The sequence below is a fragment of the Armigeres subalbatus genome, chromosome 2 (genome assembly GCF_024139115.2).
Source record: "Armigeres subalbatus isolate Guangzhou_Male chromosome 2, GZ_Asu_2, whole genome shotgun sequence".
Classification (NCBI taxonomy): domain Eukaryota; kingdom Metazoa; phylum Arthropoda; class Insecta; order Diptera; family Culicidae; genus Armigeres; species Armigeres subalbatus.
Genome location: NC_085140.1, coordinates 438,046,960 through 438,062,247, shown reverse-complemented (window position 1 = coordinate 438,062,247; position 15,288 = coordinate 438,046,960). Strand labels below are relative to the sequence as shown.

Sequence of the window (15,288 nt, the reverse complement as noted above, 5' to 3'; positions counted from 1 at the left end):
TATTTGCATTTCATTTGCGCCTCAAATCAAGGTAATTGAGATGTTGTAAGATCTCCAAATTATCCTGGAGTTTAAGTGAAATGGTCTATCGAATCAACCAAGGCTTCCATGAAGTCTCTAGCTTGTTTTTCACTTGCGTCTCAAATCCAGGCAAATGAGATATTGTAATATCTCCTAAATGTCCTGGAGTTTGTATCAAATAGTCTAGCAAATCAACCAAGGCTTCCATGCTGTTTCCAGCGGCGGTATCAACCCAATAATGTTCTCTGAGTCTTCAAGTTCCACTTACGTCACAAATCCAGGCATATGAGATGTTGAAAGATATCCAAATTTTCCTGGAGTTTGAAACAAATTGCCTACCGAATCAACGAATGCTTCCATAATATCCCCAGCCGCAGTTTCAACACAATTATTTCCTCCGAGTATTTGTCTTTCACTTGCGTCACAAATCCAGACATATAATATGTTGGAAGATCTCCAAATTATTCTGGAGTTTAAATCAAATGGTCTACCGAATCAACCAAGGCTTCCATGAACTCCCCAGCCACGGTATCAACTCAATTACGGCCCCCGAGTATTTGACTTTCTCGTGCGTCACAAATCCAAGCATATAAAATGTTGTAAAATCTTCAAATTGTCCTGGAGATTGAATCAAATGGCCTACCGAATCAACCAAGGCTTCCATGATGTCTTCAGCCACGATATCAACGCAATTTAGTGAACATAATTGTTTTTAAATTACTTTCCAAATGAACCACGACTTGCAAATCAACCCTACCTTGAAATATGTCTTCAGCAGATGTTTTTATCCAATCTCCCGAGCCCATGCACATGTTTGGTATATAAAAATGCGATGTTATTAGTCCCCCAAATCACCCTGAATGTGGATCAAGTTGTCTATCAACCAAATCAACCTCGCCTGGAACTATGTCTCCAGCATCTCAATTGCCTAAAACTGCGACGCAAGTGAAAGACAAATATTCAGAGGACATTATTGAGTTGATGCCGCGGCTGAGGACTTCATGGAAGCTTTGGTTGATCCGTTAGACCATTTGATTCAAACTTCAAGACAATTTGGAGATTTAACAACATCGAATATGCCTAGATTTAAGACGCAAGTAAAAGACAAATACCCGGAGTACATAATTGGGGTGATACCGTGGCAGAGGACATCATGGAAGCCTTGGTTGATTCGATAGATCATTTTGCTCAAACTCCAAGGCAATTTGGAAATCTTACAATATCTCAAATGCCTGGATTTGAGACACAAGTGAAAGATAAATACTTGGAGGACATAATTGGGTTGATACCGTGGCTAGGGGCATCATGAAAGCTTTCGTTGATTCAATAGACCATTTTATTCAAACTCCAGGGCAATTTGGAGATCTTACAACAACTCAATTGCCTGGATTTGAGACGCAAGTGAAAGACAAATACTCGGAGTACATAATAGGGTTCATACTACGGCAGAGGACATCATGGAAGCCGTGGTTGATTCGATAGACCATTTTACTCAAACTCCAGGACAATTTGGAGATCTTACAAAATCTCAAATGCCTGGATTTGAGATGCAAGTGAAAGATGAATACTCGGAGGACATAATTGGGTTGACACCGCGGCTGAGGACATCATGGATGCCTTGGTTGATTCGATAGACCATTTTACTCAAACTCCAGGACAATTTGGAGACCTTACAACAACTCAAATGCCTGGATTTGAGACGCAGCTGGAAGATAAATACTCGGAGGACATAATTGGGCTGATACCGCGGCTGGGAACATCATGGATGCCTTCGTTGATTCGATAGACCATTTTACTCAAACTCCAGGGCAATTTGGAGATCTTACAACATCTCAAATGCCTGGATTTGAGATGAAAGTGAAAGACAAATACTCGGAGGATATAATAGGGTTCATACTACGGCAGAGGACATCATGGAAGCCGTGGTTGATTCGATAGACCATTTTACTCAAACTCCAGGACAATTTGGAGATCTTACAACATCTCAAATGCCTGGATTTGAGATGTAAGTGAAAGATGAATACTCGGAGGACATAATTGGGTTGACACCGCGGCTAAGGACATCATGGATGCCTTCGTTGATTCGATAGACCATTTTACACAAACTTCAGGACAATTCGGAGATCTTACAACATCTCAAATGCCTGGATTTGAGACGCAAGTGAAAGATAAATACTCGGAGGACATAATTGGGTTGATATCGCGGTATGGGACATCATGGAAGCCTTGGTTGATTCGATAGACCATTTGATTCAAACTCCAGGACAATTTGGAGATCTTACAACATCTCATATGTTTGGATTTGAGACGCAAGTGAAAGACAAATACTCGGAGGACATAATTGGGTTGATACTGCGGCTGGGGGCTACATGGAAGCCTTGGTTTTTTCGGTAGACCATTTGATTCAAATTCCAGTACAGTTCGGAGATCCTAGAACATCATAATTGTTGGATCGTAGTAATCAATGGATTATAATTTTTTATCTAAGTTACCTTTGCTCTACTATAAAAAGAAAACCAATATGTCATTCTTATGCAGTATTGATTTGACTTCCAATAAAGATAGTTCTTTTTAAGAAAAGTCAAGTCCATTTTATTCTGGAAGTAATCCGGACATAACAATTGGCGACGAGGACTTAAGAACCGGAGGCAATGGCAGATCTTCAGCAAGCAATCCTTCAAATGGCGGAGCTCCTGCAGAAGCTAGCGCAGCCGACACCAGCACCTAGCAACCCGGAGCAAACAATCGAAGCCTTAGCAACGAACATTAGTGAATTTTCATTCGACCCGGAAAACGGAATAACCTTCGAGAAGTGGTACAGCCGTTACGAGGACCTTTTCGATTCCGACGCCAGGAACTTGGACGATGCCGCCAAGGTCCGACTGCTGCTGCGAAAGTTGGATACACCGGCACATACCCGGTACGTCAACTTTATCCTGCCAAAGCTGTCAAAAGACTTGAATTTTGCCGACACTATCAAAACCCTCAAGAAAATTTTCGAAGCGCAAATGTCCATATTCAGCAAACGGTACCAGTGTCTGCAGCTAGTAAAAACGGAAGCAGAGGACATAATCAATTACGCTGGCAAAGTCAACCGTGCTTGTGAGGATTTTGACTTCAAAAACATGAAAATTGATCAATTCAAATGCCTGATGTTTGTCTGTGGTCTCAAAGGTCATGACTACGCGGACATTAGAGCAAGACTACTCTCCAGAATCGAAAACGAAGTAGCAGGGACACCCGTCACTCTTCAAACCCTGATCGACGACTATCAACGGCTCGTCAATCTTCAAGCGGACACTTCCATGATCGAGCGTCCATCATTCTCGAAATCAACGGTGCACGCACTTCAAGAAAAGAATGACAGAGGAATCCATCGTCAGAAACAGCCATCGAAGCCGGAAAGTAAAACTCCCCGCACCCCTTGTTGGCAATGTGGACAAATGCACTATGTTCGGGATTGTTCATTCGCAAATCACATGTGCAAAGAATGCAAACGGGTTGGCCACAAAGAGGGTTATTGCAGCTGCTTTTCCAAGCAAAATCAGTGAAACCGGAAGAGGAGAAAAGTCATCATTCAAATCCAGCAAATCCACCAGAAAAGCAAAATCCCGAGGCGTATATGTTGTGAACCACATCGCTCAACATTCAAACAAGCGAAAGTACGTGCCCACATTCATTAATGGCGTAGCAACCAAGCTACAATTGGATACAGCGAGCGACATCACGGTGATCTCGAAACAAACGTGGAACTACTTGGGAAGACCTGCAATCAAGAAACCAACTATTCAAGCCATGAACGCATCAGGCAAGCCGCTCAAGCTCATGGGCGAATTCCAGTGCGAAATATGCATCAACGACAGAAGCACCCAAGGACGCTGTTTTGTAACATCTACTGCCAACCTCAACCTCATGGGCATCGACTGGATAGAATTGTTCGGACTATGGTCAATTCCCATCGACTCGGTCTGCAATCAAATCAAGATGAAGTCGCTCGATCAGCAAGTTCGTGAGTTCCGAGCAAAGCACTCAGAAGTATTCAGTAAATCTCTAGGACATTGTAAGAAGTTGAAGGTAAAACTCTATCTGAAATCAAATTCCAAACCAGTATTCTGTCCAAAACGACCGGTTCCATTCAACACTGTACCATTGGTTGATGCCGAACTCACACGGCTACAATCATTGGGCATCATTCAGCCGGTCGATTTCTCTGAATGGGCTGCTCCTATCGTGGCGGTACGCAAACCAACGGCCGAGTCCGCATCTGCGCGGACTACTCGACTGGACTCAATGAAGCGCTGAAGCCAATCATTATCCGCTTCCAACTCCGGAGGAAATTTTCGCTCAACTCAACGGCAGCACCATCTTCAGTATCGTCGACCTTTCAGACGCTTACCTGCAACTCGAGGTAGATGATGATTCCAAGAAGTTACTCACGATTAACACCCATCGTGGCTTGTTCCAGTTCAATCGCCTAGCACCAGGGGTAAAATCAGCGCCAGGAGCTTTCCAACGTCTGGTAGATGCAATGATTGCCAACATACCAGGAGTCCGTTCATTTATCGACGATGTTATCGTATTCTCAAAGGACATGGAGTCACATTTGGCATCACTCAACCAACTGTTCCAGCGGTTAAAGAAGTATGGGTTCCATGTCAAAGCTGAGAAATGTAGTTTTTTTCAATCACAACTCGGCTACTTGGGACACATCGTGGACAAGCAAGGCATCCATCCTGATCCCGAAAAGGTAAAAACAATCACTACAATTCCACCACCAACCAACATCTCCGAGCTCCGGTCGTACCTGGGTGCAGTCAACTTTTATGGAAGATTCGTGCGCAACTTACAAGCATTGCGCCATCCGATGGACCAGCTCTTGAAGAAAGAAACAAAATGGCGGTGGACCCCAGAATGCCAGAGGGCTTTTGACCAGTTCAAGACAATTCTCCAATCAAATTTACTTCTGACGCATTACGATCCCAAACTACCGATTATTGTGGCAGCAGACGCATCCAGCAGTGGAATTGGTGCAGTCATATTCCACCAATTCCCTGATGGTGCCATGAAGGCCATACAGCACGCATCCAGAACACTTGCTCCAGCAGAATGAAACAATGGACAACCTGAAAAGAAGCACTTGCGTTAGTTTATGCAGTAACCAAGTTCCATAAATATTTGCTCGGACGTCATTTCACGCTGCTGACTGACCACAAACCGCTACTGTCCATATTCGGTTCCAAAAAGGGCATTCCGTTGCATACAGCAAACAGATTACAACGTTGGGCCCTTACAATGATGAACTACGACTTCGAGATTAAACACGTATCCACGAACGACTTTGGTTGTGCAGATGTGCTATCCCGGCTGATCGATAAAACCATCCAACCAGAAGAAGAATATGTCATCGCAGCGCTCACCCTCGAGGAAGATTTGTCAAGCATTCTTTCCGATGCAACGGAAAACGTTCCCGTCTCATTTGCAGCATTGAAGGAAGCAACATCAACAAATGCCACGCTTCAAACTGTTATCAAGTACATTCGTGACGGATGGCCCGACTGCTCCAAGAATCTCCCCACTGCTGTTCAACCATATTACAACAGACGAGAATCACTCAGCATAATCGACGGTTGTGTAATGTTTGGCGATAGGGTCATTGTTCCTGAGATATTCCGACGAAGAATCCTGCGACAGTTCCACCGAGGTCATTCCGGAATGGTACGTATGAAAGCAATATCGAGGAGCTTCGTATACTGGCCCGGTATTGACAACGACATCGAGGACTACGTGAAACACTGCACACCATGCTCAAAAACAGCCAAAACTCCTACTAAAACAACATTAGAATCGTGGCCGATTCCTGCCAAACCCTGGTCAAGGATTCATATCGATTACGCAGGACCTGTAGATGGCGTATATTTTCTAATAATAGTCGATCCATACTCTAAGTGGCCTGAAGTACACTCAACGAGATCAACGACAACCAAAACCACCATCAAAATACTTAACCAAACCTTTGCAACATTCGGCATTCCGGAGCTAATCGTGTCCGACAATGGCACTCAATTTTCGAGCCATGAATTTCAAGCATTCTGTACAAATCAAGGCATTCGTCATATCCGCATCGCACCATACCACCCACAATCAAACGGGTTAGCCGAAAGATTCGTGGATACCCTGAAGAGAAGTCTTCGCAAAATTCGGTCAGGAGGAGAAGCATTGGAAGAAGCACTCAGCACCTTTTTGCACGTATACCATTCGACTCCATCCAGCGACTTGAATGGCAAAACTCCCGCTGAACTGATGTTTGGAAGACCGCTTCGTACCGTATTGTCATTGCTCAAACCTACCGAACGTAACAAAGGCTCCACATCAAGAGACAGGAAGCAGAACAATATATTCAACAAAAGCACGGCGCAGTCCAAAGAGGGTTCCATCAAGGAGATACTGTCTACGTCAAGATTCATCGTTTGAACTCCTGGCAGTGGCAACCTGCAACCGTGATAGAGAAGATCGGCACTGTCAACTATAACGTGTTCCTGGAAAATCAACATCGTCTGATTCGTTCACATGTCAACCAAATGAAGGCTCGTGTTTCAGAAGAATCCCTGCAATTTCAACAAAATCCACTATCAATTTTCTATGACAATTTCGGGCTATCAATTCCGGAAGAAATTGAACCACATCAGCTTGAAGAGCAACCTCAGCTTGAAGAGCAACCTCAGCTTGAAGAACACCACCAGATTGGAGAACCACCAGAACCATCAGAAGATATTCCTGACGACTCCTATCTAACAGATGACTTGTCAGATAATGGAGATGAAACCGTTGAAGAAACCCAGAATGAATTAGCAGAAGCAGTACATCCTGTGACACCAATCATAGAAAGAGGACGACGAGTGATTCAACTACCAGCCCGGTTCAAGCCCTATTGGATGATGAAGCCGTAAGGGGGGAAATGTTGGATCGTAGTAATCAATGGATTATAATTTTTTATCTAAGTTACCTTTGCTCTACTATAAAAAGAAAACCAATATGTCATTCTTATGCAGTATTGATTTGACTTCCAATAAAGATAGTTCTTTTTAAGAAAAGTCAAGTCCATTTTATTCTGGAAGTAATCCGGACATAACAATAATTTATTATCACACATGTTTCGTATATAGTTTACATTTATTTTAACTAGTTCACAGTAGACAACATGCTTGAAAACATGTTCTGAAGCTTTATACATCGTGTAGTATAAAGTGGTTCCTAAAGGTACCGAATTATCATCGTATGCATAGTAGGGATGCTCAAAATGTGTTCTTATGTTCCAGGTGATGTCTTTTATTTGTTATTTTATCATTTCCATCATCATTATATGAATAGATATCATTTTTGGTAATAAAATATAAGTATATCTCCAAAATCGCATTTTTCTAAATCCGTTGCTTTACTCCCACAGCTCTAGTGAAAAATTGAACACCCCTAGATACAATATTTTGGAATGTCCAGAAACTAGAAGAGATGGCTAAGAGGTTGGTGAAAAAACTGAGAAAATCGGTTGAAAAACCACTGAGATATAGCCATTTGAAAATTTAGTTACAACGATTTTCTGAACGAATGAATCCTAGTGTTAAGGTTGATTTTTACGACACCCGATTTCATCGGTGGTAAATAAAAACAGTTGGTTTCGTCGACACCAAGGTCAAGGCCCGATTTCGTCGGCGATAAAAACAGTTGATTTCGTCGGCACCCGACTTCGTCGGTGTACCAGCAGATATCCCATCTGTCAAATGTTTTATGAGGGAGTTTAAGCCGTTTGGCAGCGCAGTACACTCAGAAATATATTAATACTAAATAGATTAGATGTCATACTAAATGTCTATTCGCCTGGTTGACCCCAAGCTTGTTTAACTGGCAACAATACGAGCATAGTATAACTTTTGTTTATACTACGTAAAGTATAACTTTGAAATATTAAACATAGAATACTTTGCAAGAAATGTAGCATTGCTTTGTTTTTGTTATATTCAGCCCGTCAAAAAAACTAAATAAACAAATCAGATTATATTTTAAAATACATATTTATTTCCAAATTATAACAATCAATAAAATATATTATTTAAAATCATTATGTTCGATAAGTTTCTCGAGGTTCGCAAAAGATGTTCGCGATGGAAAAACGGAAAAGTCGATGTGGACTCCCGGTTGATGCTTTTGCATTCGCTTAGCATGTGGCACACAAGCAAAAGTTCAGCTAATATAAAATAGAAACAATTGGTATTATCTACCAAAAAAGAAATAGAATCTACGTACCGTACATAAATTGACTACTTTTCATCATGCCCAGATGTTTTCTCTGATGGTAATGGAAAGTTTTCAGAAAGTTACCGCCCTTCAGTAAATCATGCCCCGGTGAACGTCCTTGTGCCTCTTCTGTAGTTTAGACGCTGACGTGGAATATCCTTCGATAAAACTTATGCATGTTACGAAATGGCAGATCTAGGTACATAAAGCGAAATAATCGAAATAAATATCCACATGTTTTACTCCAAGCTTTTCACTTTCTCACCTTTGCTGGTAACCCATATAGTTTTTTTTTTCAGCATATAACTATTTTAAATTAGCAAATTATTGAAACTAGCGACACTCGATTAAACACGCGTGGTCAGAAAATATTTTTCTTTCCTCAAGACAGAATGCAAAGGGAAAATATCATTACGTTATTCTAGTTTAGTTTAAATCAAATTCTTTAGATAGTATACTTTTTAAACTGAGGGAACATAACATTCAAAAATTATTAAACAGCTTAATTCCAAACCTTTCTTGGATTTATTATATTTCTGAGTATATAATTACTTGGGGGCCGTTCATAAATTACGTAACGCAAAATTTGCCAGTTTCAGACCCCCTCCCTCCCTCTCGTAACACGTTTTGTATGGAAGATTTAATATTTTTGTATGAACCGTAACACTTGGCCTGACCCCCTCCCTCCCCCTACAATGTTACGTAATTTGTGAACGGCGGTAGCGCGATTGGCGCTTTGATGTTGCATGAGAGCATCATTATCGGTCGCGAGCATTTTGATCACCCGCGCAGCGCTTTCATTTTAGTTTCGTCACTCGTTTCCGTATCGGTCACTATTTTCGACTCTCAATTTGGTTGCTGTATTCCGTACCGGTGACGTTTGACAGTTGACAGTTCATCAAATAGCAGCGCTCTTATCGCGCTACCAAATTTGGTCACCTGTCAGTCGCGCTACTGTTATAGCAGCGCGTTTAGTAACGACCGGTAAAGTGTCAAGTAATGATACTGCGCTGCCAAACGGCTTAAACTAACCACCGGTAATCTTGCTCTGAAGAAGAAGAAGCAGAAAGATGATAATCGAAAAAATCTCCACGGGAAACCATACGGAGAAGTTTTTAAAACTCTTCTCAAAAATTCTAAAAGCAATTTAATTAAAAACGGTAAGCAGTACGGGGTTGGACTTTTCTTATACTGTGTTTTAAGTGTAATATTAGAAAATAAAATTTCGAATAGAAATATTGTGTTTATATATGTTCCACATATGTAGACAAAATTTTCAAAACGACTTATCTGCTTTTGTAAACAAAGATTCAAACGACGATTTGACGAATCTGATAGCTCTCCCACGCAAACCAACACCATCAACAGGTAGCGGAAATCTTCACCTACCTATTGGTGGTGTTGGTTTGCGTGGGAGAGCTATCAGATTCGTCTAATCGTCGTTTGAATCTTTGTTTACAAAAGCAGATAAGTCGTTTTGAAAATTTTGTCTTGATTTTCAATTTAAACTGAGTAATTAAATACTAATCTGGAGATGAAAATTCGAATGCAGAAAAAATCCCTCTGGTTTAAGGCTGGTTTACAGTTCGGAAAACATGTCCCGGGATTTGGTCTCCCATGTAATTTAAATGGGAGCGGGATTTACGTTTCCCTTGACAGGAGCAGAAGTCTACACGAAAAAATATTTTCCTGAAGTGTAAACCAATAGAGGTAATAAACTATATATAGTATAGAGGACGATTGTCGCTGCGGTTCCCTTTGTTATCGTCCCCAAACATGTTGGGTACCTATCTGTCAAAACGTACTGATTTTTCCTTCGTTGACACTTAGTGCCCTATCCTCGCCAGCAAAAGATGTTTCGCCAGTGACGACAGCGACAATCTTCCTCTATAGATTATTACCTCTATTTGTAAACCCGATCGCGGGAAAAGTGTACGGTTTAAAATCCCATGTGTAGAGATGCAAATCCCGCGGGGAAACAATTCCGTTTGAATTGATTCCGCACGGAAAATGTGTAATCTATGACGGAAATTTATTATGGGAAGAATTTAGTGAAGTGGATAGTGAAAAGTGAGAAATGTGAGAAGTTTGAAGAGAAAACTAAGGAATGATAAGAGAGAAATGAAAAAATGAGTAAGAAATCAATAAGCAATGAGCAGTGAGAATAAGAAGTAAGAAGTGTACAATTAGAAGTAAGAGTTGAGTAGTGAGAAATGAGTAGTGAGAATGAGGCGCGAGAAGTGAAGAGTATGAAGTGATTATGAAGAGTGAGAAAAGAAAAGTGAAAAGTGACTAATGAGAAGTGAGAAGTGAAGAATGATAATTGAAAAAAGAGTTGTGAGAAGTGAAATGAATAGTGAGAAGTGGGAATTGAGAATGAGAAGTGAAAAGAGTAAAGTGAGAAATGAGTACTAAGAAGTGAGCAGTGATAATTGAGGAATAGTGCATAGTGAGACTCGCTCTAACTCATTCTCACTCACCCGCTCTAACTCATTCTCACTCACTTGCTCTAACTCATTCTCACTCACTCGCTCTAACTCATTCTCACTAACTCGCTCTAACTCATTCTTACTCACTCGCTCTAACTCATTCTCACTCACTCGCTCTAACTCATTCTCACTTACTCGCTCTAACTCATTCTCACTCGCTCTAACTCATTCTCACTCACTCGCTCTAACTCATTCTCACTCACCCGCTCTAACTCATTCTCACTCATTCACTCTCTCATTCACTCACTCAATCTCACTCATACACACACATTCTCACTCACTCGCTCAATCTCACTCACTCACATTCACTAACTCTGGCTCACTCACTTATGTACTCTCACTCAATCACTCACTAACTCTTTCTCACTCACTCACTCTCTCTCATTCACGTACTTTCATGCACTCATTCTCACTCACTCACTCAACTATACAACTCAGCTCTATTGTATACAAAGGTGATTGTAATGCCAAAGCCACGAAACAACTCATAAGCAGGATCAGAAGCAGCACGGCGAACCACGGAACATATGCCTATATTCATTAGTCTAAGTTTGAAGACTAAGGACAACTCTTTGTATAACATATATCAGATTAAACTGTACATACTACTTTGTATTTTTATCCCGAGCCATTTTTTCAATCCCATTTTTTGGTTGCCACCCGTTAGGAGAAAAATAAATCACTCTTCAAAATACGCATATGCGCAGAAAAAGGCAACAATACAGATTTAAATTGAGCTTCTTCCTAGATTTATAATTCTTTTAATTTTTATGCCAAATGATCATTATACCAAATGGCCCTAAAATCATTATGACTATTTTTCTTTATTATGCCAAACGGTCGTTATGCCAAATGCACAGAGAAACAGACGTCTCACTTAGAACAAAATGCAATCAAAATCATCGTCACGAAAACATCATCCCCCAATGCTAAAATCACTGTATGGTCAAGCGGCAACCAGATGGCGGTAGTGCGCAAACGTCAAACACAAGCCAAATCGATGGAAGCGCCATCGGTGGCCGATTGACCACCTACATAAAATTAAATTAACCGTTAAAAAGGTGAACGATGGAACATGTGCTGAGTGAGACGTCTGTTTCTCTGTGCCAAATGGTCTTTATGCCAAATGGCCCCTGGCTCGTTAAGCCCCATTCAACTCGTTAAGCCAAATGGCATTATGCGAAATGGAATTATGCCATTTGGGGTAGCCCCCCAGCTGAGAGTTTCTCTCTCAAAAGAGCGAATTTTCGTTCAACAAATACTACTTTGAAGTTTGGCCCACACCTGTAGTAAAGCACATCGACTTCAGGGCTTCGGGGTTTTGGTTCGGATTTCTTCATACAAACATACACGAGCGACAAAAGAGAAAGATAACGAGAAGAGGGAGATATAGCGAAAGAAAGGCAGACAGTGAGTGAGAGAGAGAGATTGAGTGGGAGAGAGAAAAAGGAAATGAGTGAGCGAGTGAGTGAAAATGAGTAAGTCAGAGTGAGTAAGTAAGTCAAAGTGAGTGAGTGAAAATTTGTGAGTAATTGAGAATGAGTGTGTGTGAGATTGAGTGAGTGAGTGAGAATGAATGTGTGTGTGTGTGAGGAGATTGAGTGTGTAAGTGAAAGTGCGTGAATAAGAGAGAGTGACTAAGAAATAATTAATGAGTGAGTGAGTAAGAGAGGAGAGTGAATGAGTGAGAGTGAGTGAGTGAGCGAGAATGAGTTAGAGCGAGTGAGTGATAGAGAGAGAGCGAGTAAACGCACAAAGAAAAATCAAACCTACAGCGACGCAGAGTAGCAGATGTGCCGAATGATATTGTGGATTTTGAAGATCTCAATTCCATAGATGATCGATATAGAGTAACCACCGATGGAGAGCAATTCCTGCAGCGAATCGTGAAAACATGTGAAGGTACTATGCTGATTTTTGTTTCGCCGAAACATTTGAACATGCTTTCGATGGCTTAGATTTGGATCGTCGATGGTACTTTTGTGACTGTTCCGCGCGGTTTCAAACAAATGTTTACTATCCACGGCAACATTGGCGGTGCAAGTTCAAGGCGGTTTATCCCCATGGTTTATATGCTGTTACCAAAAAAAAACGAGACCACATACAATTACGCATTCACAGAGTTGATTGAAATAGCAGACGAAAGTGGTTGTCCGACATTTTGCGGTAAACCATTTTGGTGTACCATTTCGCGGTCTGTATCATTTGACGCTCTTGGCGGTAATCTGTTTCGCGGTTTATACAATTTGGCGGTATTCCGTTTCGCGGTATATATAATATAATTTCGCGGTGATCCGTTTCGCGGTTTCAAGCTTATTTATTATTATTTATTCAGACTAAGGCCGAAGTGGCCTGTGCGGTATATAAGAGTCTTCTCCATTCGGCTCGGTCCATGGCTACACGTCGCCAACCACGCAGTCTACGGAGGGTCCGCAAGTCATCTTCCACCTGATCGATCCACCTTGCCCGCTGCGCACCTCGCCTTCTTGTGCCCGTCGGATCGTTGTCGAGAACCATTTTCACCGGGTTACTGTCCGACATTCTGGCTACGTGCCCGGCCCATCGCAGTCGTCCGATTTTCGCGGTGTGAACGATGGATGGTTCTCCCAACAGCTGATGCAATTCGTGGTTCATTCGCCACCTCCACGTACCGTCCGCCATCATTTCCTTTCGAAAACTCCAAGTGCGCGTTGGTCCTCCACGAGCATCGTCCAGGTCTCGTGTCCGTAGAGGACTACCGGTCTAATGAGCGTTTTGTAGATTGTCAGTTTGGTACGGCGGCGAACTCTATTCGATCGGAGCGTCTTGCGGAGTCCAAAGTACGTACGATTTCCAGCCACTACGCGTCTCCGAATTTCTCTGCTGGTGTCATTTTCGGCAGTCACCAGTGAGCCCAAGTACACAAATTCTTCTACCACCTCGATTTCGTCACCACCGATGCAAACTCGCGGTGGGTGGCTCACATTGTCTTCTCTTGAACCTCTGCCTATCATGTACTTCGTCTTCGACGTGTTGATGACTAGTCCGATCCGCTTAGCTTCCTCTCTTCAGTCTGATGTAGGCTTCCTCCATCTTCTCAAAGTTACGTGCCATAATATCTATGTCGTCGGCGAAACCAAATAGCTGGACGGACTTATTGAAAATTGTACCACTCGTGTTAATCCCTGCTCTTCGTATTACCCCTTCCAAAGCGATGTTGAATAGCAAACACGAAAGACCATCACCTTGCCGTAACCCTCTGCGGGTTTCGAAGGGACTCGAGAATGCCCCTGAAACTCGAACTACGCACATCACCCGATCCATCGTCGCTTTGATCAATCGTGTCAGTTTATCCGGAAAACCGTGTTCGTGCATTAGCTGCCATAGCTGGTCCCGATCGATTGTATCATATGCGGCTTTGAAGTCGATGAATAGATGATGTGTGGGCACGTTGTATTCGCGGCATTTCTGCAATACCTGACGTATGGCGAACACCTGGTCTGTGGTAGAGCGTTCACCCATAAATCCCGCCTGGTACTGCCCCACGAACTCCCTTGCAGTTGGTGCTAGTCGACGGCATAAAATTTGGAAGAGTACCTTGTAGGCGGCGTTCAGCAATGTGATTGCGCGGTAGTTGCTACAATCCAGCTTATCGCCCTTTTTGTAGATGGGACACACGACACCTTCCATCCACTCCTGCGGCAAAACTTCCTCCTCCCAAATCTTGGTAATGACCCAGTGCAGCGCTCTAGCCAGTGCCTCACCACCGTGTTTAAATAGCTCTCCTGGTAGTTGGTCAACCCCAGTGCCTTTGTTGTTCTTCAGCCGGCCAATCTCCTCCTGGATTTCCTGGAGATCCGGAGCCGGTAGAATTATGTCCTGCGCGCGTTCTCCCAGGTCCATCACCATACCGCCATCTTCGTCTGCCACATCGCCATTCAGGTGCTCTTCGTAGTGCTGCCGCCACCTTTGGATCACCTCACGCTCGTTCGTAAGAAGGTTCCCGTTTATGTCTTTACACATATCAGGCTGTGGCACGTGGCCCTTACGTGAACGGTTTAACTTCTCATAGAACTTTCGTGTGTTATTAGCGCGGTACAGTTGTTCCGTTTCTTCACGGTCTCGATCTTCCTGCTGGCGCTTTTCCTCCGGAAAATCGAGTTTTGTCTGTTCCGCGCCTGTTTATATCGTGCCTCGTTCGCCCTCGTGCGGTGTTGCAGCAATCTCGCCCATGCTGCATTCTTCTCTTCCACTAACTGCTCACATTCGCCGTCATACCAGTCGTTTCTTCTGATCCGGGGCACCGTGCCTAGTGCAGCGGTTGCGGTGCTACCAATGGCGGATCGAATATCTCTCCAGCCATCTTCAAGAGACGCTGCGCCTAGCTGCTCTTCCGTTGGAAGTGCCACTTCCAGCTGCTGCGCGTATTCTTGGGCTAGTCTACCGTCTTGTAGCCACCCAATGTTAAGCCGCGGCGTCCGACTTCGACGCGTGTTGTACACCGTCGAGA

The 15,288-nt window shown here is 42.8% G+C and overlaps 2 protein-coding genes and 1 long non-coding RNA gene across 5 annotated transcripts; 2 read left to right on the top strand and 1 right to left on the bottom strand.

The window, feature by feature from the left end:
* The first annotated feature begins 2,672 nt into the window (after positions 1 to 2,672).
* Positions 2,673 to 5,131, top strand: LOC134210382 (uncharacterized protein K02A2.6-like). The gene is given in 4 exon segments (XM_062686435.1): positions 2,673 to 3,473; positions 3,535 to 4,267; positions 4,270 to 4,326; positions 4,329 to 5,131. Coding segments are annotated over 4 exon segments (2,394 nt in total).
* Positions 5,132 to 5,313: 182 nt separating this feature from the next.
* Positions 5,314 to 5,926, top strand: LOC134210381 (uncharacterized protein K02A2.6-like). Its single transcript, XM_062686434.1, has 2 exons — positions 5,314 to 5,805; positions 5,864 to 5,926. Exons 1-2 carry the CDS (start codon positions 5,314 to 5,316, stop codon positions 5,924 to 5,926), a joined length of 555 nt encoding a protein of 184 aa, XP_062542418.1.
* Positions 5,927 to 6,443: 517 nt separating this feature from the next.
* LOC134218040 (uncharacterized) lies at positions 6,444 to 8,985 on the bottom strand. Of its 3 annotated transcripts, none has more exons than XR_009981229.1 (4): positions 8,825 to 8,985; positions 8,576 to 8,691; positions 8,320 to 8,505; positions 6,444 to 8,260 (listed from the first exon to the last, which is right to left on the bottom strand). It is a non-coding gene; the product is annotated as an uncharacterized LOC134218040 (long non-coding RNA). The 3 variants fall into 3 exon arrangements; XR_009981230.1 differs by having other exon boundaries at positions 8,576 to 8,686; XR_009981228.1 differs by having other exon boundaries at positions 8,576 to 8,981.
* Positions 8,986 to 15,288: the final 6,303 nt, after the last annotated feature.